Genomic DNA, 23,472 nt, shown 5'->3' with positions numbered 1-23,472 from the left:
GCGTGTCCAAGCACCGAGAAAGCACGGCCTGCTGCGAGAAGAAGAGGTCTTGCACTTGGTGAGGACAGATGTGGGGAGGACGGCATGGGGAGGAGGGGCCCGGGGCAGAGTTCAGGTCTCTATTCTAGAGCAGGAAACAGCTGAAGAATCCTCAGGAGAGCCGCAGCATAATTTACAAACCAGAAGCAAAGTAATGGAAATAAGATGGGTCAACCAGCCGTTAGCTTCAATTCCCAAATCCAAGATGCATTTTTAATAACTTCTTAAATTAACTTGTTTAGTGACAGAGTCTGACCTGAATAGACACGGCCTTATTCAGTCTTTATTCCTCCCCCAGTGCGTCTCTGATTTTTTTGTCACAGGGAAAAATAAAAGCATTCGATCATAGGAGCCTCCGCAGGCTCCAGCAAGACAGCCATGTAGTACAATGCAGGCATCCCATGGATGCCCCCAAACAGATGGCACCGGTGCCAGGGCTACACACTGAACGCTTCACCAGGTCTGTGTTCAAATTCTAGCGGCCGCTTTGATGGTATCTGGAGGTGGGGCTTTAGGAGGAAATCAGGACACGGGTTACAAGGGTAGGTCCCCCTTTTTAAGGACAGACTCTGAGACTCTTAGCTATAGGACACAAGTGCTCAACCATCGGTGAACAAGGAAGAACTCTTACCAGGAAAAGACCCCACCGGCACCCTGAGCTCAGACTTCCAGTCTCCATGCCCCTGAGAAGTAAACATTTAGTATTTAAATCACTCGTCTGAAGTATTTTATTAATATCAGGCTAAACCATGACAGTCACTTATAAGTTTGTTACTTTTAGGCTCCAAAGACACTGTCACTGCCCGTCAGGCAAAAAGGTCTCTGTACCTTTAAACCTGTTTCCCTTCATAGTAATATGTGTGCTGTGACCCCTAAAAGGGGCTGAGCAGCAGCACAATGCACAAGAAGGGGTTGCCATGTCACCCCGACATGCTAGCTGGGCAGGCAGCAAGGGGAGGTAGTGCCCCTGGCACCAGGCTCTTGCCATAGGCAGGTCTCCAGGTCTGGATCTCCCATCGCCCACTTCTCCACCAGCAGCATCTGATGCCAGCAGCTTCCCTGGCACCTGTTCCCTGAGTGGCTTCCTAGTGCAATGCCTGCTCTGAGCCACTTTGCCAGAGCTGCCTTCTCTAGCACTGTGGCAGGAAGAGCTCCAGCACACTCCAGGAACAGAGAGCCATGGCAGGTACTCCTTTGCCATGGAAGTGCCCTCTCCAATACAGTCAGGAGTCCAGTGGGTGGCCCTCCACCTCAACCCTGGATGGGAGGTGCTTCCCAGGACAATAATTTCAGCAGCTTCGGGTCAGGGCAGGCCTGGAGTAACAATGGTATCTGTCACTAAAAGCCAGAGACAGATAGACAGACAGACAGACAGGTGCTCTCATTTAAGTCTGATAACTGGCTGGTGAGATGACTACTGAGCAGGTGCAAACCCTTGCCATGCAAGATATCAGGGGAAACAGACTCCACAAAACGGTCTTCTGATCTGCACACAAGCACTTAAATGCCAAACTACACACACGTACTCCAATCCTGACGAGAAGCCCAGGAAGCAGGTTCTGTGATCGCGGCTCCTTTACTTCCCGTTATTTTTATTTCTTTTACTTTTTCCGTGGTGCTGGGAACGGAACCCAGGACCCCAAGCACACAAGGCAGATGCCCACCACTGAGCAGCACTCTCCCCCACCCCCAAGCCTTTCACGCCCAGCTTAAAGTGAGAAAATAGAGAGATAAAGCCTGCAACCCAACTCGCACACGTGCCAGACTGAGGCTCAAACCCAGTCAAACCTGTGGCCGTAAGCCTAGGCTCAGACCAGGCACAGCCATCCCAGCACCTAGGAGGCTGAGGAGCTCCTGTGGGCTGGAGAGATGGCTCAGTGGTTAAGCCCACGTGTTACTCTTCTAATGGGAATCTAGGTTCAATCCCCAGCATGCACGTGACATCCCACAACTGTCTGTAATTCCAGGTCCACCACATCTGACTCCCTCTTCTGGGCTCCACAGGCACCAGGCTTGCACTTGGTGCCCAGACACACCTATGAGCAAAACATCCATGCACTAAAATAAAGTGAAGTAAAAGCCGCTTAAACAACAAAAACAAGGATGTAAAACCTAGGGTTAAGGCAGTGTGGCGGTTAGTTTCAACTGTCAACACAGTCTAAATTTATCTAGGGAAAGAATTTCGAGTAAGAAACTGTGTAGATGGGGCTGGCCTGTGGGCATGTCTGTGTGGAACTGCCTATATTATATTAATTGATGTGGGAAGAACGGGCCCATTCCCTGACTTTGGGCCTTGCACTACCTAAGAGTAAGGAAAACAAGTTGAGCACTGAGCATGCGTGAATCCATTCTCTCTGCTCTTGATTGGACGTGTAATGGGGCTAGCTAGCTACTTCAAGTTCCCGGCCCCTGACTTCTCTGCTACGAGGGACTGGGTCCTTTGGAAGAGCAGCTAGTACTTTTCACTGCTGAGCCATCTCTCCAGTACCTTGTCAAGGGATTTTATCACAGCCACAGGCTGTGAGACTGATGTGGGGAGGGACCCGGAGGAGGGAGGAGCCGCTGGGAAGGAAGGCAGTCTGGGGCTACCTGCATCCTTAACTCTGCTTCCTCCAGGAGCTCAGCAGGTGCTCTGCCCTGGCATGACCTGTCCAGCACTGTAGCTGTCCTCAGGGACAGGGAAAGCCATCCTTTCCTCTTGGAATGTCAAGTGCTTAGCAAAGAGAGGCAGCCTGGGGCACATCCAGTACTGAGTCAGAAGCTGATGGAGTGACTGACATGCTGAATGAGGCAGAAACCAGCTTGTACAGCGGCTCCATTACAGAGCCATCAGTTCTGGCTTCACCTGGCCTCAGTGGGAGTGGGGGGGGGGGAAGAGAGAGAGAGAGAGAAAGAGAGAGAGTGAGAGAGAGAGAGAGAGAGAGAGAGAGAGAGAGAACGAACTCCATGATTCAGCTTCTGGACTACCAAATGCTTGGGAAGCAATCTTGCCACATGGTTTCATGACTGGGCACCCTTCTGCTCCAGAAACTAGAAGACAGATCTTTCTAAATCACGAATCTAGCTCTGCCTACATGCCAGTGTCTCTCAGTCCCACATCTGCTTTTACTTCTCAAGCGCCAATGACTATCTTGAGTATTCCATACAGCACCGAATCTCTCATCCCACAGTGCTATGTTGCCGCCCCCTCCCCCACTGTGGTGCTTTGAATATGCTTGGCCCAGTATTAGGTGTGGCTTTGGAGTGGGTGTGGCCTTGTTGGAGGAAGTGCATCACTGTGGGGATGGGCTTTGAGACCCTCCTCCTAGCTGCCTGGGAGGCAGCAATCTATAACTCTCAGCTCCTTCTTCTGCACCATGCCTGCCTGGACACTGCCATGCTTCTAACCTTGACGATAACGGACTGAACCTTTGAACCTGTAAGCCAGCCTCAATTGAATGTTGCCCTTTTTAGGAGTTGCCTTGGCCATGGTGTCTCTTCATAGCAGAGACATCACCACACCTGGCAAAACAGCTAGCAACAGTCAGTGTCATCAACATCTGGAACTCAGAGACTTCAAGCAACAAGTGCTGTGGCTGTAGCACTGTCATCTGGACACAGCAAGATGAAGGAAAGGATTTACTCTCCCTCCACCTCAGCGGCTGGTCTCTACCTCAGTTTCTTGTATAGCCATGGCTCGTATCCAGTCATCCTATGACTTAACCATCCTGTAGCTTCCCAGTCTCCCAGGCCAGCAGTCAGAGCCTAAGATCCAACCTCTCCAGACACATGCAGTTTCAGGTACTACTGCTTTCCCCACTGCTTCTGGGAGAAGGTACTCTTTCTGCTACTTGGGAGATGCAGTCCTACTAGGCACACACTACTATGGTCTTGGCTTATGTAAAAATCATCTCTCTACAGAAGCTCTTTCTGACCTTGACCAGTGCTGTCTCCTAGAACCCCACAGTGTGATGCTGATCTCCCAGGCAGCACCCAGAACCTGCCTGTGTTTTTCTTTCGGCTGGGAGAGCTGAAGGAGGTGGCGTGGGGGTAGGAGGTGGCTTTTGTATCTAGCATACAGTAATCCTCCAGATCAATTTAGTGAGGACTCAGAATGAAATTTTTTGTTGTTGTTGTTGCAGTCAACGTAGGAACTTGGGACAAAACAAAATGGTGCGGAAGGGAGGAGGAGAAGGAGGAGGGATGGAGAGAGTTATTGATCCTAATCAAGAGCATGGCTTTAGTTAAAGAACACATGTGTGCAGTGTGACACATCATGTTCTCTCAGGAGAGAACCTTTCCCATAAACTAAAATGGAGCAGAAGTACCAGGAAGAGGCTAAGACTATTACCCACGGCTCTGGGCATGCCACGTGTTTCTGGCTTATGGTACCTCTAGGTTCCCAGGGCTCTCTTTCCTTTGTGTCTCTTCACCTCTTCTAAAGAGCCCCAACAGTCATGGAGGATGAAGGATGTGCCCACTCCAGCATGACCTCATCCAGTTACCGCCCTTCCTCCATGTAGGGTCTTATTCTGAGGTACTGCGGCTTAGGAGTTTAGTGCATGACTTGAGAGATATGTTAAACCCCAAGCCCAACCCCATTCAAATCCATGTGTCAGTGAGCCTAGGAAAAGCCAGGGCCTGGCCAGGCGCTCTTCTCCTCAGAGACCCACCATAGACCACAGACCGAGAGGGTACTTAGCTCTGCCTGCAGCAAACACCTTCTCCTGCTACCAAGACGCAAACCCAAGAACCACAGGAAAAATTACCAGCCCCAAGAAGGCATCTCAAATTGCCAAGATCGTCTGAAGGGAATGCATAAAACTCTCCTCAGGCAAGGGTACCACCAAGCAACCCCCCGCAGTTGAGGATGGAAACAGCTTGGGGGAGAGAAGTGGAGTCCCGCTAGGGCTCCTCCAAGCTCTGCCAACAATCTTTGGCTGCTACACTGAGCTCACACTCTTGCATCTCACCAGGGAAGAAGGAAGGCTGTCTCTTCCCTCTTCCTTTCAGAAGAAAGTGTGCAGCATCCTCCCAGCACCAGGGTCCCAGAACGTCCACATGAGATGTGCAAGAAGAGAGTAGAAAGGAAGGCTCAGCAGTCATGCACCCGCCTCTAGAGTGTTCAAGACAAGCATATGCACCATCCATTCACTCATTCAGCAAACAGTCTGAGCACCTACTATGTGCTACACCATGTATGCAGCAGTAAATAAGGCATGCAAGGTACCTACCCCTCCCCCCCCCCCCCCCCCCCGGTGCTTGACAGAACCATGAACCAGGAAATGACAAGTGAGGCCATGCTAGTCAACTGAATTGTAGTATGGACAATTCAGTTTGAGACACGGTAGAGAGATGAGAGGGGGAGTGGTCTCTCTGAGCTGACAACACTGGAGCTGAGACCTCGAAGATCATGACCCAGTCATGCACCAGTCTTTGGGAAAAGCATTCTACATCCAGGGTCATGGGGGAGACACATGTCTGGTGTGTTAAGGCATCCACTATGGCTGGAGTGTTGAGTTGGGAGAGATGAACAGAGCTGTATATAGTGTGGGTGTTGCCTTGGCAGGCTGCTGGAGAGGTTTAGAGGAGGCACAGGTGCCTCTGAGTTCTGCCTGTGACATTCTCTGACTGTATGTACTGACTGGGCTATTATCTTACAGGAGGGTGGGGCTATGATCTCAGAAAGGTGGGGCAGGCACCTGTTGGGGCATCAGGGGGAAGGAGTTATTTGGTTTGCACTACAGGGCTCTGCTCAGCTACAATGGTATGCCAGACCCTCTGGGGAGAACTGGGGGCCTCACTGTGTGTCCAGAACTGACAAGGCCCAAGACTCATCCTCTCTGTGAGCACAATTTACAAAAGAGGCGCTGCACAGGTGGGGGGCCAGCCCAAGGTCATACAATTCCTGAAGGCTTCCATCTGTCAACTGGGGGCCTCCTCTATCAGGAAGAGACCAAAGCAGGGACCAACAAATCAGACCTTGCCCGCTCAGCATGCTTCCTGTTCCGTAAAGATGTGTTCTATTAGAACACAGCATGTTCACTCCTAAGGTAGCCATGTTTATTCCACAATGGCATATTTGAGTAGCCGCAACAGAAAACAGACTATCCACAAGCCCAGGAGATCTCTTGACTAAAAAATTACCCCCAGACACAACGGCCATGTTTGGGAGTAGAACTTCCAGGGAAGGTGCGTTGGATCTGGGATCCCATCCACTCTACCCCCCACCCCACCTCCATCCAAAGCTCCTGTTACAATGGCTTGAAAACATGACTTCCTTCTGCTGAGCCTGAAGGTGCATGGGGTTAGCACCAGGCAGTAGGTTCTACACATACTTCCAAGAGACAGATGAGTTCCTCCGCAAATGGTCAGGTAAGGCTTTCTAGGAAAGGAAAAACTTGAGAAGAGGCAGAAAAGCTGAGAGGAGGGCGACTGAGAGATCCTATGTCACCCTGAGCCACGGTGGAGAACTGAGGATCTTGCTGAGGGGGGAGTGCAGTGAGCTCCCCACGGCTGGGAGTTTCAGGTTTAAGATGGCTGCCCAGTCAGGAACTGGCACCAGCCCCAAGGAGGGAAGCCTTTGTACCTTTTTTGTGCCCTTTAGCCGCTGCACGGAGAAAGAGTGCAGAGCCTGACAATTTGGGTTGAAACTAATCAAATGTCCCTTTATTACCTCTGGCTTGGCACCTGGAGGCCTTCTCAATGTCCCCCATTGTTCCCTGGCTCAGGCCCTGGCAGGAGCTGTCAGCTGTCTTTCTTGCTGCCAGGAGAGTTGGAGAGCAGCAGGCTTAGGGCTGGGGACAGGAGGGACCAGGATCTGCACCCCAGAGGGCAGGAAAACTCCCCCGTGCTAGAGACAGATAACTGTGCTGAGGGGAGACCAAGAAGAGCCATGGGTGGGAAGCCGTCCACTCCCTCCTGTCTGCAGACTGTTCATGAGCCAGGACACTCAGTTTCTATTTTACAGGCAGAGAGGTGATATGACTCCCCTTGGGGTCAGTCAAATTTGACAACTAAGAGCACGAATCTGGGAGCCCGGAGCAGACACTGTGGCTTATTTCTGCCCAGGCCTGGAGGTTACTTAGGCGTCTTCAGCCCACTGTCCAGTCTGTGTAGTGACAACAAGCAGAACCCACCTCACCGGGGGACGAGAGGGCCGAAGAAAGGTAGTCACGCTGAGTGTCAAATGCAGACAAATGTCTCTGCTAAGGAACCAGGGGACAAAGATGAGGAAGGCTGTCGTTCCAAGACTGTGACCCACTCACTCCCCCAGGCCAAGGCTCCCGCTGAAGCTTCCCCTCCCCCATGGAGCAGCTGTGGCAGAAGCTCCCAGGAGAAGAAGTCCCTCAATTGTGGTCACTACATCCAAGGGCCTTGGACTCAGACCTGCATACAACTGAATTGCCTCCCCCAGTACCTGCTGGGGACCCCAATCTGACTGAACACGGGTCCTCTACTCTCAGATGACTCTGGGACACCTGAGTCCCCCATTGCTGAGGAAGCTGTCCTCACTTTCCTGCAAGATCCAACCACTCCCCCAATATAGGAATGCAAAACCGGAGCAGGCTAACACCCAGCATAGAAGAAAACAGGGCAGGTCATGTTCAAAGAGTTGAGAAAGAACTACCGCCTCTAGCCTCCTAGCAACGAGCGAGCTTCACTAGACATAGGGGGGCCGAGTTCAGAGACCGAGAGAGCAGGGACCCTCATGTGGGTGAGATAGAGCAGGAAGCTGCATATAAGTTTAGGTGGTTTGTTTGACAACCACAGTCTGGGAGTTACAAGGCTCTGCCACAACTCACCCTCTCAGCCTAGGATCTCGTCACCAAGTTTTCAAGGGTCTCCCATGAAACTCCCATAAACTGATAACTGGAAGGGTGAGGTTCCAGGTTTCTGGCCACAAAGAGTGGCAGGGTTCCGAAATCTGGAGGGAGCTGGGGGCTTGTCTCGAGGGGCAGCTGCTAGGGGACCCAGCACATTTTTTTATGACACTCATACCTGGGTCTAGTTGCCAGGCTTTTAGATTTTTACCCCAAAAGACCAAAAATAAAATTTCCTAAAAAGATGAATTAATTAACAACTTATCCTTTGGTTGTGTTGTTTGTTCTTTGATGGTTCCATACACGTATACAATGTAATTCGGTCACCTTCCCCTCTGGCGCCCACCCCTCACTTCCCTGAACATCATTTCCCCCTCCCTCCCACCTCCATGCCTTCTCTTTAAATAACCCACTGAACCCAATTAGTGTTGCTCACAGGGGTGTGTCCACTGGAGCATGGACAACTTGCCAATAGCCACACCCTCAAGGACAAATGACTGCCCCTCCTCTAGCAGCCACCAACTCTCAGTAGCCCCTCAGCTAGGGGGTGGGACCTCAAGAGACCCTCCTCATCCATGCCAGAATGCTGACTGGCTTTATCAGCTGCTAACATTTAAACACAGTGACGTCTAACCACGTAAGGGCCAGCCCTGAACAAGCCACAGCCTACGCCTGGGCCAAGTGTAGCTCAGGAGCCATGGTTTAGAATCTGTTAGAGGATACATATAAACTGGGGAACTACAAACGGAGTGGGGCTTAGCTTAGTCTATAAAGTGACACCCCCCCCCCCCGTGTAAGCATGAAGACCAGAACTCAATGCCTAGAAGTCATGCAGAAGGAGGGGGAGGAGAAGGAGGAGGGGGGAGGAGGGGGAGAATGAGGAAGGGGAGGAGGAGGGGGAGGGGGGAGCAAGAGGAAAAGAAAAAAGCCAGAACTAGAGCGAGAGCAAGAACGTGAGAGACAGACAGACAGACAGACAGACAGACAGACAGAAAAACAGATCAAGAGCAGCCAGCCGTGGCAACACCAACCATAGAATGGGAGGCAGAGACAGAGGAGTCATGAGGCTCACTAGTCAGTCAGTCTAACCTAACCGGTGAGCCTCAGTCTCAGTGGGAGATCCTGTCTCAAGAAATAAGGCAGACAATACCCAAAGTCTGACATCTGACCTCTGGCCCTCACATCAGTATGCCTATATGCACAAGTACACCCACCCCCACCCATCCTCCACTACCTCCCAGACACAAATAATGAAAAAAGACCTTTTGAGGAAAACAGCTGTTAGGACTTATTGTCAACAGAATAACCAGGAATCCAAATTAGAGACCCCAGTGCACCAGAATCATTAACTTTTTGCTGGTTAGGCACCAAATTTAGAAACTATTTCACAAATACACACACACACACACACACACACACACACACACACACACACACACACTGCTATCAGCAGCTGACAACAATCAATACAGGAAGAAACAGGCAAGAAGGAACAGTTCTCACTTGAGAGCAGTGTGCCTGAGCAATGGGAAGCCATACCCACCTCCATCAGTTGTTCTACCCAGCCCTATAAGTTCTGATCAGCAACTCCACACCAGTACACAGCCGGAGGCCCAGGTTTTCAGGAGGCCAAAGGACCATGTCCAGCTGGGACCCTCATCCTCACACTGCTCCTGGGCACTCGGTGCCTTCCAGAAGCAACAAGCACTGGGTTTACCCTATCAGTGGTGACCTCCAACTTGTTCTGTACGCCAAGGGAGGGGACAGACTGGAGTCACAACAGACAGTGGCTCTACAGCAGTGGACAGAAGCATACAAGCCCATTTCCCCCACTGCTTGATTGTGTGGCTACAGATGGGTTACTGCATCTTGCTGACCTCAGTCACCCCATCGTTAGCTAACACCAGGGTGTTGTGACATAGTGTAACATGCTCATTTGGGGAGAAGGAGCTTGATGCTTCAAAGGCCAGTCATGGGACCTAAGATAGGAGCAGCCAGGCCTAAGAATGAGATAGAACTGGTTCACAGCTCCACACGGTCCCTTCTGCCCTCATCGCTACAGGGAAAGGCTGCTGAGTTCTCCATGAAACCACCCTTCCCCTGGGGTTCCTGGTTCCTGGTCCTTGCCCTGGTCCCACAGGTACAACCCCGCCCTGGAAGGCAGCAGGTGGCAGGCACCCAGCCCAAAAGAACATGCAAAAAGTCACCACCACTCAGAATGGATCTAGACCAGGACACAGGCTCAGAGCCCGACCTGCTGGCATCTGGCAGAGAGCTGTTCCCCACTCCCCAACAGAAAAGCTACAGAGAAGAGGCCTGCTGGGGGCATTACCGCGGCAGCTGGAGTGGGCCCAAGAAGGGGTTGGTCCCCCAGATGTGTGTGCGGGAAGCTCCAGGGATGAAGCTCAGCCACACCCTTGAGGTCTCCATCCTTCCCAGGCTTGGGGTTCTCAGTACCCCAAAGCTCATGGAAAGCCATTCTTGAGGCTAAGCCTCCAGCCCTGGCCAGTGGCTACTAAGAACCAGCCATACAGCTTATCTGGCAGTCTTCGGTCATTGTGTAATGTGGGAACAAACAGGAGAAGTGCATCCCTGACTTCATGAAGTAGTCTGCATGGGTCAGAAATGACCATGGAGTATGACAGATTAACACGGATGTCTCGCCAAGAAGAGTGGGTACCCAGGAAGGCTCCCCATCCAAGCAAGGGAGGCTCAGGAGAACTCCTGGGGCTAGCATGGCCAAACACACTTCCTGGAGGCAACTGCTCAGGAGAGAATTCTAGAAAGATATTCAGGTTCCTTCCCAGGTAGGAAGTGAAGAGGGCTGGCACCACCACTACCCAAAATCTGCTTTGGGCTCCAAATAGTCCGAGAGCTGTGTGCAAAGAGAAGCGTTGGCACATGTGACATCATTCATACCACTCTACCAACCAACTAGCTATGATATGCTCAGAAGCTATGCCGCCTCCGTGTGGACCAGACCTTCCTCCCACACCCCTAACCTTCCGGTGACAACCTCTCAGTCACAGAGAAGCTAAGAAACCAGTCCCTACCCAAAGCCAGGTCAAGCTGAAACAGGGCCATTCTGACTGCCGTCAGGGGCTCTAATTCTGAGCTAAGTGCTGCGCTCAGGGCTTTGTACTCGGTGACCTGTGGCGAGTTTATCCTCGAAAGGAGTTCCAAGATAATTAGTGTAACTCTTGTGGCACGGGCCAGGGATTTCAGGGTACAGATGTCAGGTGGCCCACCTAGGCCTGGGGGTTTGAATCAGGCTCTGGGGCAGCAAAGCTGGGCCCTTGCACTCTGCCCAGCCACAGTCTTAAGAGAGCACGGAGGTCATGTCAGAGGCCTATTGGAAAGGTTTAGTCCCAAGGCAATGGCCTCTCCCCTCTGCTCAGACAGGAGGGAATGAAGGGATGAGCTGAGAGACTGGTCTTTTTTCCCTGATCAGATAGAGAAATGGAATAATGAAGGTTTAAACAGGACTCATGCTCGTGCGTGCGTGCGTGCGTGTGTGTGTGTGTGTGTGTGTGTGTGTGGCTATGTATGTGAACATCCAGGTGTGTGCACCCATGCCCATCCACGCAGAAGCTAGAACAGGACGTGCAGTGTCTTCCTCTACCACCAAATACCTAAGCACCCACAGACGGGGGCACTCGAGAGTCAGAAGGCTGTTTGTGACTAGCCTAGCTGTCCAGCAGGCTCTCGAAATCCAACTGTCTTTGCCCCCAATATTGAGGCAACAGGCATACACAGTCTTGCCTGGCTGGCTTTCTATGTGGGTGCTGGAGACTCATACCCAGGTGCTCAAGCTTACTGAGCAGCCATCTTACCTACTGAGCCACTCCCCTAACCCCGCAACATTGTAATCGTTCTTACAAATGTTGCTTTAGGTGGTGGCTTCTCTCCTGAGAAGGTAGGAGAAAAATCCAGCATTTGAAGCTCAGCTTTCTCTCAAGAGCGAAGAGAAGAAACCCGGGCTTGCTTTCTCCCTTTCTGTCTCCTATCAGCACTCAGCAGAGGGCAGCAGACAGGAACCACGGGAAAGATAAGAGAGAAGAGGGTGCCACATGGAGAGAAAGCTACACACGCATAAACACACACCCACCACCAGCAGCAAGCGGGATTGTTTAGCTTCCGCTAGCTTCCAAAGTATGAACACTCCGCCTCCTCCAGTGAACAGGGCCAGGCAGAAAAAAGTCGAAGCTGGAGAGAGAGAAGTTCTTTTCTCAGCTTGAGAGAAAATGTGCAGTGGACTGGCTGGTGGTGTGTGGAGGGGAAGGGCTGCACTCAGGACACGTGTGAGGGGAGAGGAAGGCGGCCACAGAACTGGCGGGATGAACCAGGACTACGGCTTCCAGGCCCCCCACGCAGCGTTGGCAAAAAACCTGGGCCCAAGCCTCCCCAGCCATGAACAAGGCCATACTCTGAATCTCAGTCCAAGATGGGCAGGGCTAATAGGAACACAAACTTACAGTCACAGATTCTGCATATGAGGGTCAGTCCAGGGGACCCAAGCGGTGCATCCTGGTGATGCCTAAGCCCAATGCCTGGGGAAATGCACCAGGCTCTGTGACGACAAGCTAGCTTCTGCCTGGGACATCTCTTTCTTTCAGATTCTTCTGTGAGGAGCTATCCTTTCTCCCACCTAAGAGGGCTAACCCTCCCCCATTTCCAACATGGGTGGAGTACCCCCCACCCCAGCAGATGTGTGGTTGTGACAGGTCCTGGGCGTGGCACCCTAAAGTGGAACAGGAAGGCAGAGCTCATAAGAAAAATGGTTTCTTCTCTCTTCTACACAGGCAGCCAGAGACAGACTCTGCCAGGATCATGCTCTGCTACCATAGAGACTTGGTCTAGGTCAGAAGTAACAGAGAAAAAGCCAGAAGAAGCAAGAGAACCCAGATCACCCAATGCTTAGAACCAGATGATCCCGGAGGAGCCTGCGAGCTTCTTCTGTAGCATTTCAGGCTGAATCCACTGTTATTCGAAATTGATACAGAAGAGAACATAAAGGAGCACATAAAGAGAACCAGTTAGTTCTGTCTGCTGTGGACAGCAACACTGCCACGTACCAATACCTTTGAATCTCTCTGCCTCAAGCAAGGTCCCTTCACAGCCCTAACGTTTAATCCATTTTATTTGCTGGCCTCAGGGACTCAGCGAGATCATCTTGGCTCTCAGGGGAAATAATGGCAGGGAAGGCGCAAATATTAGTCTGTGGAGGAAAAGCCTCTGCTGCGAAACGGAGCATGAACCTCAGAGCGCTGCATTCTGGTCTGCATTTCTCCGGTGAGAACTTGTTTTCAGCCATCACCCCCCCCCCCCGGGGCCTCAGTTTCCATCAGACAAAAATGAAGGGGGCTGGCCTAGAGGTCCTCTGAAGCCCCTGCCTGCTCTGATACGTTCAGTAGTTCGACAAACGCACTCTACCTTCCTGGTCTCTGGACATCTGCAGGCAGGAAGGCCACTGCGGAACCCATGGGAACTGGTACCTGTAGGATCTACTTCCTGTCCCCACTCCAGGAACCCATGGGAACAGCGATTCTCTGGAGAAACGAGATTCTTATACAAACCCTCTGCTTCCACAGATGATGTGAAGGACCAGGTAGGTGTGCAAAGCACAGACGCCACTGTGAGGAACAGTGAGCTACAACAAGGCCTCCTTCACCCCCAGGTTGCCTTTTATACAGCAACAAAAGACATCCTGGATGCCATTTTCCGAATAAGAGCTGGCTGTAGACAAGGTACCAATTAGCAAGCTAGATGGTTATCTTTTAAATAGGCCTTTGCTTTCCCATCCCCGGGTTCCATTATCTGTCATCTGTCACCGGAGCTAACACACACAAAGCTGCCTGAGAGACGCTGGAAGAGGAACAGATTCCTTAGTCAGGGCTTCAGCTGGACTCTAGACCTTTCCGACCCATACTTCCAAACTCACAGAATCCTGGGACATCAGAATCGGAAAAGCCGCAACAAAATCTATATTTCACACATCCCCTCCCCTCCAAAAAAAGAAACCAAAAAGGAACGAACTGAGGCCAAGTCTGGGATTGGTAGTAAAACCTGATTAGCATTGTCGGCCCTGGCCACAGGTGGGTGGGCACCACAATGATAGACATTTGCCTCTTTCTGAATCTACACACAGCTCACACGTGAGGAAGACAAGGGCCAGAGAGGTTAAATCACTTCGCCGAGGTCACAATGGGCTTAGGGCAGGAGAGAACTAGTCAGACCTCTCTCTGTACTCATCCTTGGCAGACAGCAGGCCCGAGAGGAGGAGAAGGAAGAGGAGGAGGAGGAGGAGGAGGCAGGAGCAGATTTGCTTGGCTAAGTCAAGAACCCTTCCCCGGTTGGCATCAGATTTCATCTGGCCGAGCTGACAGAGAAGTGATTATCAGTCTAAAGGATACCAACTCCACCTTGGAACAGTAAAGAAACCACTCCAGACCACATTTCCATGGTACTTAACTTGCTGACGGGTAAGTTTCTACTACCAGGAAGACTGAAACCGGGGGTGGGGGGAGGGGAGGGTTATTGATTTCCAGATGTTCTAAGAACCAAGTTTAGCTCTGACTCCATGAGAAAAAGACCTGATACTTAAAAGTCATAGACACTGGGATTCCATGATCCCACCTTTCTCTACCAAACAGATGCCATTACCCAGAGAAGCCAATTCTCTTCCTGGCTCAGAAGTGGGAGGAGCTGCACTTGGGATTCCTACTGTGGGGTGTTGAGAACCAGCTCCCAGGCTCTGCAAGATGAAAACCAATCCTAGAGTTAAACCAAGATGTCAGGCCGTCTAGGGAGTGGGAATGAGAAGGAAGCCCAAGTTAAAACAAAAATGGCCTCGAGGCCGGCTTTCTTTCCTTACTCAATCTTGCGACTTTCAGAAGAGCCAGCTATGTGACCAGCAAGGGCACATGACGTTCACTTTATGAATCAAATGTCCCCCCTGGTGGCTCCAACAGGACCAGGATGAGGCACCACAGGGCAAGGCATCAGAGGACTGCTCAAACCCAGGTGTGTCATCTCACAGAAAAGCCACTAGAACGTCTCACGGTAACAGAGCCAACAGGTGTTGCTCTAGAGCAAGGTCTCCTGTAGCCAAGGTTGGCCTTTGAACTCCAATTCTCTTCCTGTCACTTCCTGAGTACTGAAATTACTGATGTGCACCACAGGCTGGTTGATGTGGCACTGAGGACTGGCCACAGGCAAGCACTTGATCAACTCAGCTACCTTCCAGACCAGCACTAATTTCTACCAGGAAGATCACGGAGATGACTCGATGGTGCCAGAGTGCTGACTGGTTCATCAGTGTCCCAACAACTCTGGGTGCTGAAAACTGTTTCCCAGCTAGCCCCTGACAGAGAAGGGTGGGAGAAGCCGGCTTCTTTCCTGGAGGCCAGCTGACATTCGGGAGAGGGACTGGAGGGTTCTGCATCTGCAGGAGAGTGGAACACAAAGGGGCTGTGTGGAAATTTGGCAGACTGTACCAGACAGGCAGCCCATGAATGCTGAATCCTGCTGCACCTACCAGGGCCCATCCTTGGGAAACAGTTCCCTTCTGTGACCCCCCAAGAAGCAATGATAAGTGCATGGAAGCCTTCCATACTCTCCACTATTTCTTCCTCCCCTCTGTGCCATCCCAGAGAGGCAGACAAAAAACCAGAGCGTGTAAACCAGCCCTCTCAGTGAGTCCAGGTAGCACCTCCAAGAGGTACTCAGCTGCTGTTCCTCCTCTCTCTCTCTCTCTCTCTCTCTGCTCAAAAGGTGGCCATACTGCATCAATAGCCTTTTGTACAGTCAGTAATTCACCGTGAAAGCTAAGGCCAAACTGACAGTTAACCTTGACCTTCTTGTTACACATCTGGCTCTATAGAAAATGAAAATTAGGATGTCTCTGGCCTTTACAGCAGAACTCTCTCCATGCAGAGGCAGAATGTCAAGGGTTATTTTAGAACTGCTCACAGCTATTCCGTGGGAGAGTCTGACCTGGCTAGACACCCTGCCCCCCTCAGCCAGGGCTGTGTTCAGCAGAGCATCCCAAGATAGGACTGTTATAAGGGACCTCAGGAAAGGAAAAAGAAGTGGCCCTGCCCCACTCCCCACTGGCACATTGACAGCATCACAGAATGTTGGCATCAAATCATACACACAGAGCAAGCAAGGCTCAGAGTGGGAGACCAGACTCATCAATGCACAGCAAGTCAACAGCTGAGCTTAGAACACGAGTCTGGCCTGCTGACACTGGTGACCCACAGGGCAGTAACAGAGGAAAGAGGTTTCCCACAGGAAAACCCCACTCAGACAAAGAGTTTAAGGGAGAGAGCTCTAGACCAGCTTTCAGAATTCAAAGCAGGGATTTAGAAATGGGGTTTCCTAACTTTCCTACCAGATAGACAGATCATCCGGACCTTGAGGATGATTTACAAGTTACCAGAGTGACATGCCAAGTTTAAATTGATCCGCTCTGTAGACCAAGAATCTTCCATGCCCAAGAAGCCAGAAAGCCCAGATGGAAGCCCTAACACTGGAAAGGCGCGGGGGGGGGGGGGGGGGGGGCGGGGGGGATGGGGGGAGGTAAAGCATCAATCTCAAGAAGTCAGCCTCTTCCCTCAAGGCCAGCCAGCAGTCAGTCAAGGCTGACCCTGGTGCACATCGACGCACTTCCCACAGGACCAAGAAAATCCGGTAAGCAACTCTTAAATGTCCCACTGGAGGAATAATTCAAGTGTAGTGTGCCCACGCTTGCCAGGAGCTGGGGTAGGGAAGCTGGGATGGCTGGAGGAAAGTGAGAGTTCATCTAAGCCAGGAGACTGCTACTCCAAATGCACGCACTCGTGGACACACACACACACACACACACACACACACGCGCGCACATGCACGTACACAATGCGCGCACACACTCATACATACAACTTTAAAGAGGCAGAGCATCTCAATTTTGTCTACAAGAAACATCTCTCATTAGTACAAAGAAGGAAGGCTGGAGGTGTTCTGTCCTGGGGGTGTTTGACACCTGTGGCTCTGAGACATTTGGAGAGTCCTCTACCAGAGCTGCTAGACTCATGTCAAAGGTGGCAAGTTCAATGACAGGCACTCACTCAGTCCTTGACCTCCTCTGGGGCCTGGGCTCAGAGGCTCAGAATTTGACTAGGATAAAAAGACTGGGTGATGTGGGAGGTGGGAGAGAGATGGATCACTTGTTTAGAAGCAGTGGCTGGTCTTCCAGGTTAGATTCCCAGCAACCACACTGTGATTCAGAGCCATCTGTAACTCCAGTTTCGGGGGAGCCTGTGCCCTCTTCTGACCTCAGTGAGCACCATGCACCTGTGTGGTGCAGACAGACATACATGTAGGTAAGGTACACATACACAGGAAGGAAGGAGGGAAAAAGGGAGGGAAGGAGAAGAGAGAGAAGAGAAGAGAAGAGAAGAGAAGAGAAGAGAAGAGAAGAGAAGAGAAGAGCAAGAGCAAGAGCAAGAGCAAGAGCAAGAGCAAGAGCAAGAGCAAGAGCAAGCTTGCTCCAGATGAGACCTAGGAGTGCCTGTGTAGACAGCAAACCAGGAAGGATCTGGTCTGACTCGAAACATTAGAATCAGCAGGCGAGAGTGGAGGCTAGGGGCAGAGACTATCTGAAGAACACCGACAAGGACCAGAATCTCCACTCTTACCTCAGAACAAACAATCCAGGGTGGCACGGAGATGCAGGTAGGATCCTCCGAAAAAGAGAGAGCTGAAGAGGCCAGGAATTATAGACGGCAATAAGAGGAATGGGGTAAACTAGGAAAAGGGCCTGGGGCTGAAGAACACTGTTTTAGACTGGAGCAAGAGCCTGGATAAATCTTTGACCTTCCCTAAGCCTCGATGTTGCCATCCCCAAAATGGGATGCCTCAGAGCAGACACGAAGGATAGGTAGAACAAGGAACTGCAGGGTGGGAGCGAAGTGGGAGAAAGAGTGCTCCCAACTCTCGGCCGCAGACCACTCACCTGAACCGCCGCGGGGGCCACCGCTGCCCCCAATCCCCCAGGGCTGCCGTCGGGCTGCCGCTCGCGGTACAGAGCCCAAAGCCCCACGTTGGGCAGCAGGACGAGGGCCGCCAGAGCCAGAGCCACCGCCTGCAAGAGCCGCTTCTCTTTGCGCCTCATCGGGGCCGGTCCGCCCCGCCGCGCCCGCCCCCCGGCTTTGCGCGTCCGCCCGTCCGCCCGGCGGCGGCAGCAGTTCGGCCAGCAGTAGCGGCCGCGACGCCGGCCCCGCTCCAACTCCGCGGCACTTCCGCTGCTCGCCGGCGGGGGAGCCGGACGCCTCCACCGTGTCACCGCCGTGGGGGTGCGCTCCAACCCCATCATCCCTCGGCATCTCATTCCACCTCCTACACCTCGCCTTCCGCCAAGAGATGCACGGTTGAGTCCTGTACGCCTCCATCCTTCAATTCTTCATCTACTCAAAGAGCATCTCTGTCCTCCAGGATGCAAGAGGGCCCCGGCTCCTGATTGCTACCCCCCCCCGTGGGCTCTAATGGTGCGTCCTGCTTCTCCACTGCTCCCCGCCCGCTGCAGCTTTGCCAAAGTCCCGGAGTTAGGGAGTTGGGCGCTCGCAGGGGCCGCGGGGCACGCGATCGGGGACACCCCGGGGAATTCGCGTGGCTCTCTGCAAGTTCTCAGCCAGCGAGAGCCCCGGGACTGTGAGGACATGCTACAACCTACTGCGCTGGGATGCTGCAGTCCACTCTTTTCCCGGCTCTGCCCCGGGACGTGCCAACCAGACCTGCCTTTGACCTGGGGACTCCGCACAACCTGTATGCAGAGGGCACCTTGCGCATCGCTCAGTGGGTGTCTGAGTTTCCTTCCCCCTCTCCAACCTGTGGAGTGCTGGATGCTCCGTCACTAGTCTGGGTTCTTTGCAAAACCATCGAGGAGATGACCGGAGCCTCTATGCGAGAGCTATTCTTACGCACATGCAAGCTAGTGGACTTGGACTGACTGCCTTCCAGTCCCAAGTGTGCTTCTGGACACAGTGCCCCAGAGCACGTTCCCGAAACCTCGTGTCCTTTCCTCTCTCGAATTCAAACCACCAGCGAGCGCCCACAGTGGGCCCGATTCTGGACCAGGAGTGAGGAGCAAGGAAAAGCAGAATTCTCACTGGTGCCTGGGCGGAGGGTGGGGTGGGGTGCGCAGAACTGAAAGCTCGGCTGTGCATAGCAGAACTAGGGAGGCTTGACTTGTCCAAAGAAATCTGGCTTCTGAGCTGCTGACTTGGGCTCATATGAAGCCTGTGGGATCCTCCTCCGCAGCGCGCCTGTCTTTTAACAGCTTGCTCCCGGATGCCCAAGGGCAGCCCCCTCCTCCCCAGCCTTCCTGCCGGAGCGCGCGCGTTGACTCTTTCCTCTGCTTCTCCAGCGAAGCCACTGAGCCCTGTGGCTACCACTATCCTGGGACTAGTATCCTAAATTCTAGCCTTGCCGGTCTAACTCCAGACTGAGCAGTGATTTTTTTTTTTTCCTAACATCTCAGCTTGGGTCACTCACAGCATTGCAGTTAAAGTCAAAATCCCTGCGTTATATTCCCCTAAGGTCAAATATTTCCTTCCCCCTCTGCCTGGCCTTTCTTTCTTTGATTCTGCTGCTAGCTTTGTATGTTCCCCCAAGTGGTGTTGACCATACAAATTCTTGCACCTAAAAAAACAAACAAAACCCCAGACCTCTTTGTCTATGTCAGGGGACACCTCTATGTCTAAGGAAATCATCACCTCTTCCTCCAAGTTGCCCCAAACCCATCCCCCTTGCTGTTCCTCAGAACATGGCAGGCACTCCCACGTGGGGACCTTTGTCTTATCATCCATACCTAGATGCACCCTCTGAACATTCTTCTGTTTATAACATCTTTAAAAAATAATAGTCGTATAGGAACCGCGAGATACCTCCATGGTTAAAGCACTTGCTGCTCTTCCAGAGAACTTGGGTTCAGTTCCCCAGACCCATATTTGGCTCCTGGCACCCACATGAGATAGCTCACAACTGCCTATAATTTAGATCCAGGGCATCTGATATTCTCTTCTGGCCTGTGTGGGCATCTGCACACGTACGGTGCACAGGTGTACATTTAAGTACATACACATATATAATAAATGTCTTTAAAAATAATTTATAGTGTGCTGTAATACACATAACAATTTTACCGGTTTTAACCATTAAAAAAAAAAAACCAACACTTTTATTACAGTGTGTGTGTGTGTGTGTGTGTGTGTGTGCTTTCCCACCCAAAAGGATGAGAGATACTTCTAAGACTCAGGAAGTAAACTAGTCTCACAAGACTCAAGAAACTTAAAAAGTTAAAAGATGGGCTGGAGACATGGCTCAGTGGTTAAGAGTACTGACTGCTCTTCCGAAGGTCCTGAGTTCAAATCCCAGCAACCACATGGTGGCTCACAACCTTCCATAATGAGACCTGATGCCCCCTCCTGGTGTGTCTGAAGACAGCTACAGTGTACTTACATATAATAAATAAATCTTTTTTTTTAAAGGTTAATTTTCCTCCCCAAAGTTATGTAAACCGAAACAATCCTGGGGAGAACAGACCCTCAGGATCAACCATGCTGTCTTTCTTCAGGGAGCTCCAGGGTGCATGAGCTATCATCCATACTGCTATGGGCTTTTTTGTGATGCCCCTGAAAATAGCCCAAATAACAAGTCAGCTGGCTCCCTAAAATAGACTTAGGTGACATCATTTCTTTGGTATGTGGTCAGTGTCCTATCTGTGACAGGCATTTACTCACATCTCCCCAGGAGAAATCACACATGCATACCCTATGTTTGTTTATCCAGTTAGCTGTTGATGGACATTTGGGCTATCCCCATCAATCCCCAGTTATGAGTAATGCTGGGTCCTGTCTGTGTCCGGTGCTGCCGTGAGCTTGCAGCGTTGGTGTAGTTAGATGGCACTGCTTCTCCACCCTTGAGCATGGTGAAGGTAGCAGTATCTATCGTGACCCTGTTGTAAACACTGTGGCTTCCCTTACCTTAGAATAACTCATGAGAGGACTGCGGAGATGGCTGGGTCAACAAAGCACTCGGCTCTCAAGCCTGAGGACCCGAGGACCAAGCCACAGAACTGATTGAAAAGCTAGGATTACAGAAGTGCATGCCTGTAATCCCCAGTGGTGGTGAGGGGGAATGGACAGAGGTGGAGCCTTAGAAACTCTCTGGTCAGCTAAAGCAAAGAAAGAAGGTGGAAGGTGTCTGTGTAATGACATCAAACTTGTCCCCAGACCTCCACATGCATGTGCGTGCACACACACCAATAACCCAAGAGACTCCTTAGCTCAAAGCCTTTGGGGTGGGCACATCGGTGGGAGATCGTCTTGGTTATTAAGTGATGTAGGAGGGCCCAGCCTGCAGTGGGAGGTCCCTAGGCAGGAGGTCCTGGGTTGAAGAAGAAAGCTGGAGGGACATAAGGCTAAGAGTGAGGTAGAGAGTGAACCAGCAGCCTTCTTCCCCGGTTCCTGACCCTAGCCCCCTCATTGGCTTCCTGCAATGACAGACTTTGACCTGGAAGTAAAGAGCCCAAAACAAACCCCTTCCCTCCAACCCCCAAGTTGTTTTTAGTCAGTGTTTTGTCACAGCACCAGAAGGGAAACCGGACAACTTCTAGAACTCTTTTCCTCTAATCCTTTGCAGCGTTCTCCTCGTTTTCTCAGGAACCAGAGGACCAGAGGTGCTACCTCTTGAGATGGCTTCCCTACTCTCCATCTCGGAAATCTCATCTCCATTGGCTTGGTTTTCTCGAGAGCAGGTCTGAAGCTGGGCCTCCCTGTCAAGAACATGAGTCCCAAGCATTTGGCAAAGCAGCGTTTCCTTGTCTCCTAGAAACATGTCTATCTCAGCCAGCACATGCCTTGCCTTTACTGCTAACTAGGACCCCAGAGCCTCTTCCTGAAGAAGGATTTGTGACGAATACCCAAGGACCTTCCTTACTGAGTTCACTGTCTCCCTACATCTTGTGAGATCCAGGACCCAACTAGATGTCCTGCTCAGTAATTCCTGACTGGGTGAAGCATGCCATTAATGTCACTAGGGAAGGAATGCATTCCACATTGCTCTCCTCCCTCCCCCTCTTCTTCCAGCTCCCTAGAGCATCCCACAGGAAATTGGATTTGAGCTTTCTCTCACCGACTTAGCAAAAGTCACTTGTTGATCAAAGCTTGCGGCAGCTCAATCTGCCCCCAATGGGGACTCTGAGAAGTCTGAGAAGCCAGCTTTAATCTGAAGTCTCTTTGATCACGTTCTACCATGTGGGATGGGCTCCAACAGGAGGAGGGCTCCCTGGACTTTATCCTATTCACAGAGAAAAAAATGCCACTTCCCCGGAAAACTGAGCTAGCCATGAACTGAAATCCACAGGAGCACTTACCTTCAGACCAAGTCTCATCACTAAGCCTGGAGTGCTCATTGGATGAGATAATGAACTCAAAGGACCAATGGCAGGTTCTGACCAATGTGAGCATCATAACTGTGGATGAAAAGAAAGCTCATTACCAACAGGAGCCTAGAAACAAAGTGTCAGCTGCAGGGCAAATCAGACTGCTCTGGCTTGCACCTGGCTCTCCTCCTTGCCTGAACCCATCTACAGATACCTTCTTTCCGCTCTTTCCTTTCTGGCCCCGAGACCCTGCATTTGCTCTCCATTCTGCCAACTGCTTGCCAGATCTTCCATGTGGCCAACTGGCGCTCACCCTCCGGGTCCCTGTGAGAACATTATCACTTCACATCCATCCTTTTGAAAATTCTCTCTTCCGCACCTAGAACTCACTGTAGTTTCATCACAGCACACAGCTTTTTTTTTTTTTTTTTTTTGGTTTTTTGAGACAGGGTTTCTCTGTATAGCCCTGACTGTCCTGGAACTCACTTTGTAGAGCAGGCTGGCCTCGAACTCAGAAATCCGCCTGCCTCTGCCTCCCGAATGCTGGGATTAAAGGCGTGTAGCACCACACCTGGCTAGCACAAGGCTTTCTTGGCCACAGGCTTATCTCCTCCTTCATCACTGGAAGCTCTCAACAGAGTATCCACCTAGATCCTTGGAGCAGGCATCTTGCCTCCTGACACCCTGCCACATCCTGGAGCCCAAGGAGAAACAGAGATTCTGACACTTCAGAAGGGATTACATTCTGTGTCCTAACCAGGGTCTCTCCTCCTCCTTCCCAGTCTCACTTCTCTTTGCATGCCTTTAAGGAGCTGTTTGTTTCATGGCTGGTTGGTTCCTCAGTATTCCATCTTGTCACCAGTAACAGACAGAGCCACTCAAGGGACAGGGTGACAGGTGCAAGCCCGCAGCATGCTGCTCCAGCTGGGTGGCCTCCCCTTGCCTTCAGAAGCCCTGTTGCGGAGCCAGGCTTGGCGAGGCCTAGCTCTGAGCAGAGGGACGTGAAGTCCTTGAGGTAGTGGCGAGGTCAGTCTGTTTCAAACTCTCTTTAATCTTGTCAAGGCCTTGAGCAGCAGATTCAAGTTCCCATTTCTTACTCGGCTGGGCTTGGTGTGTATCTGTAACCTTAGCACGTGGGAGTGGGAGGTAGGACAATTGGTCTCTCTCTCTCTCTCTCTCTCTCTCTCTCTCTCTCTCTCTCTCTCT

The 23,472-nt window shown here is 51.6% G+C and overlaps 1 protein-coding gene and 1 long non-coding RNA gene across 2 annotated transcripts in view; one reads left to right on the top strand and one right to left on the bottom strand.

The window, feature by feature from the left end:
* The window catches only part of Galnt10 (polypeptide N-acetylgalactosaminyltransferase 10), a 141,889-nt gene extending 123,780 nt beyond the window's left edge, over positions 1-18,109 (bottom strand). Inside the window, exon 1 of the mRNA XM_021177122.2 lies at positions 17,839-18,109. Coding sequence (XP_021032781.1) covers positions 17,839-17,997 — 159 coding nt within the window. The 5' untranslated portion in view covers positions 17,998-18,109. The remainder of the gene's footprint in view (positions 1-17,838) is intronic.
* Positions 14,503-23,472, top strand: part of LOC110305251 — a 19,059-nt gene continuing 10,089 nt past the window's right edge. The window contains exon 1 of the long non-coding RNA XR_002379145.2: positions 14,503-14,864. This is a non-coding gene — a long non-coding RNA (uncharacterized LOC110305251). The remainder of the gene's footprint in view (positions 14,865-23,472) is intronic.

The sequence above is a fragment of the Mus caroli genome, chromosome 11, assembly GCF_900094665.2.
Source record: "Mus caroli chromosome 11, CAROLI_EIJ_v1.1, whole genome shotgun sequence".
In the NCBI taxonomy this organism is placed as follows: Eukaryota; Metazoa; Chordata; class Mammalia; order Rodentia; family Muridae; genus Mus; species Mus caroli.
This window is presented reverse-complemented; position numbering and strand designations above follow the sequence as displayed.